Raw genomic sequence first — 2481 nt, 5'->3', positions numbered from 1 at the left:
GAATTGAACTGAATTAATTGAGCAAGTCAAAATGAATGAACTGCATATCTTAATTAGTTTACTGGTAAAAGGACAAGACTGCTGTGAATGAATGTTGTACCTTTGTATGTATAATGTAAACTGTAAGGTATAATGTACCTTTAAGCTCATTTTCAGACACAAGTCTTAAGAGGTTGTTTTGAGATTTTAGTAACTTATTTAGAGTTGTGTTAAAAACATCTCACCTGGTACTCCATCTCACTGGACATGGCCTGGTCTCCTCTGGCGACCGGCTCTGGCGTCACAGCAACCGTTGGAGAGGCGGGGTCTGTGTGTTGCTGTAAGGGGGGCGGGGCCGGGCTGGCTGGCTCCTCCTCTTTCTGAAAGTCAGCCTCTGATAGGTCGTCCATCATGTTTATCTCCGCCTCCCTGTACGCCCGTCGTTCTGCCTGCAGAGGAAGAACGGCAGAGGTCTGAGCAAAGCTTTTATAACACATTATTTCACATTTTAATGTGAATTAAAACTTTATTACAAACTTCCTGTTACATTGAATTGGTAGAATAAAAAGCTAAATCGTTTCTTTTTTTGAGAAATTATTTGCAAAATCAAAAAAAAAAAAAAACAGAACTGCTGACCTAAAATACAATCTTAAATTCTTTCAAAATGTAAAATTTAATCAAACTTATTTAAAATGAAAACAATGTTTGCATAAATGTACCTTTGATGCAAATAAAAAAGAAAAGACAACTTTTGCATCATCTTAACTTTATTTAGTACCACTGTAAATTATTCACAATATAGTTTTAAGCATTTTAGTTTGTTATTTTTAGAACATTTTATTTTGAACTAGTTTTCTGACAGGAACATTTATTGTGAAACATTAAGAGTTATTCAAGGAGGTCCAGCTGTGTTGTTGCATCACAACATAGATTTAAAATACCCAGAATGTAAGTTACAAAATAAATCTTTTATTTGTTGTCTCATYAATAAATCCAGATATATCTTACTAGACAAACAATCAGTCTAACACAATAAAGATCCTGTAACGGTGTCAGCAGCCACAGTCTGTCCTGCAGAACCCTTCATGTCTGTTTCTCTGTCATAACTTTCTGTTTGTCTCTTCTTGCTCTAAATCAGCACGCTCTGCCTCACAGCTCTAATAAACTCKGTTTTATCAGGGTCTTTCCAGCAGATCAGAGTTATAATAGAAGAAGGCCTCAGAGAACTGGGGGGCTTTAGAAACCCTCCTGTAATTGTTCCACTAAACAGGAAGTGAGTGTGGAGAAGGGCTGTGGTGGTGAGGCYGTTCAACGGGTTCAACTGCTGGGAAAACAGGAGGGAGAGAAGAGGAAGTAAATAAGGTTGTATGATAAATCTGGATTTACACCAGAGACAGAACGAACAGTTTTAAATTAGGACACAGAAAGGCAAAAAGATACTATATATAATTTACTATAAAACTTTTTAAAATGATCGAATAAATATGAGCACGACTGATAAAAGTATATACTATAYGTAAAGTACTGCACTATTCTTTACAATAAAACAACAAATATCAGTATGTAGTTTATTGTGTTTTAATGCTGGTTTAAGAGCCTGTTGGAAATCTTGACTTAATTTATAAAAGAAAAGGTGAAAAAATGTTTCAAACTTGTGAATAAGTCGGCTGAGAAGCACAGAAATTACCTTTCAAAATAAATCWCTTATTTTAACTTTATATACTGTGGAACAGAAAACAAATGCATTTTATGGAGTCATATTAGCAACAAAACACAGACGTGAAAAGAGAAGGTAAAAACCAGCATTAAAGGCCAAACAAACCAAAGATAAGAAGATGAAGAAGAGTTTCAGTGGTGAAGAGGAGAAATTACAGGTGGAGGAAGCTCAGACTAATGAACATGACACAAAACGACTCACTAATGACTCATAACACACTAACATGCTGAGAAACAAACTAAACATACTAAATCTTTTTTTTCATAATGAATCTTAAAAAATAAAAGAACAAAGAAACACGACAAAAATAAAAACACAACAGCAAAAGGAATAAACCATGGCTCATGACCGAACTTTAAAATGAACAAATAATAACTATATTTGCTGCTCTACTGAGCTGAAACATGCAGTTGTGTAGTGTTTACACATCTCCTGCAAACCAAGACATAAGGATTGGATGAATTGTTACCAACCTCTAAATTAAATTCAYTTCAYTTTGATTTAGATTTAAATGCTTCAATATGAATTTTATAATAAGAAGAAGCACACGAATAAGTCATTAAATCCCTGTGGATAATTTTTTGATATTTATTTTGTTGCTCATGAAAACAGAAATGGTAAATAATAACGTTTTGGAGAAATAAAATACCTGAAAATAAAGCAGTAGCACATTAATACTTTTAGATATGGAGTGCAAACTTAAAACATGATGAGATATGACGGGATAAAAGTAACTTCATCCATCCATCCATCCATCCATCCATCCATCCATCCATCCATCCATC

General features: G+C 34.3%; 1 protein-coding gene across 1 annotated transcript in view; it reads right to left on the bottom strand.

The window, feature by feature from the left end:
* Positions 1–224: 224 nt before the first annotated feature.
* Positions 225–2481, bottom strand: part of LOC106510910 (DNA (cytosine-5)-methyltransferase 3A) — a gene marked incomplete at its 3' end in the record, with an annotated part of 14491 nt that continues 12234 nt past the window's right edge. Inside the window, 1 exon segment of the mRNA XM_013999643.1 lies at positions 225–428. Coding sequence (XP_013855097.1) covers positions 225–428 — 204 coding nt within the window.

The sequence above is a fragment of the Austrofundulus limnaeus genome, unplaced genomic scaffold (assembly GCF_001266775.1).
Source record: "Austrofundulus limnaeus strain Quisiro unplaced genomic scaffold, Austrofundulus_limnaeus-1.0 Scaffold2391, whole genome shotgun sequence".
Lineage (NCBI taxonomy): Eukaryota > Metazoa > Chordata > Actinopteri > Cyprinodontiformes > Rivulidae > Austrofundulus > Austrofundulus limnaeus.
Note: the sequence above shows the minus strand (reverse complement) of the source record. Positions and strands in the feature narration are given on the sequence as shown.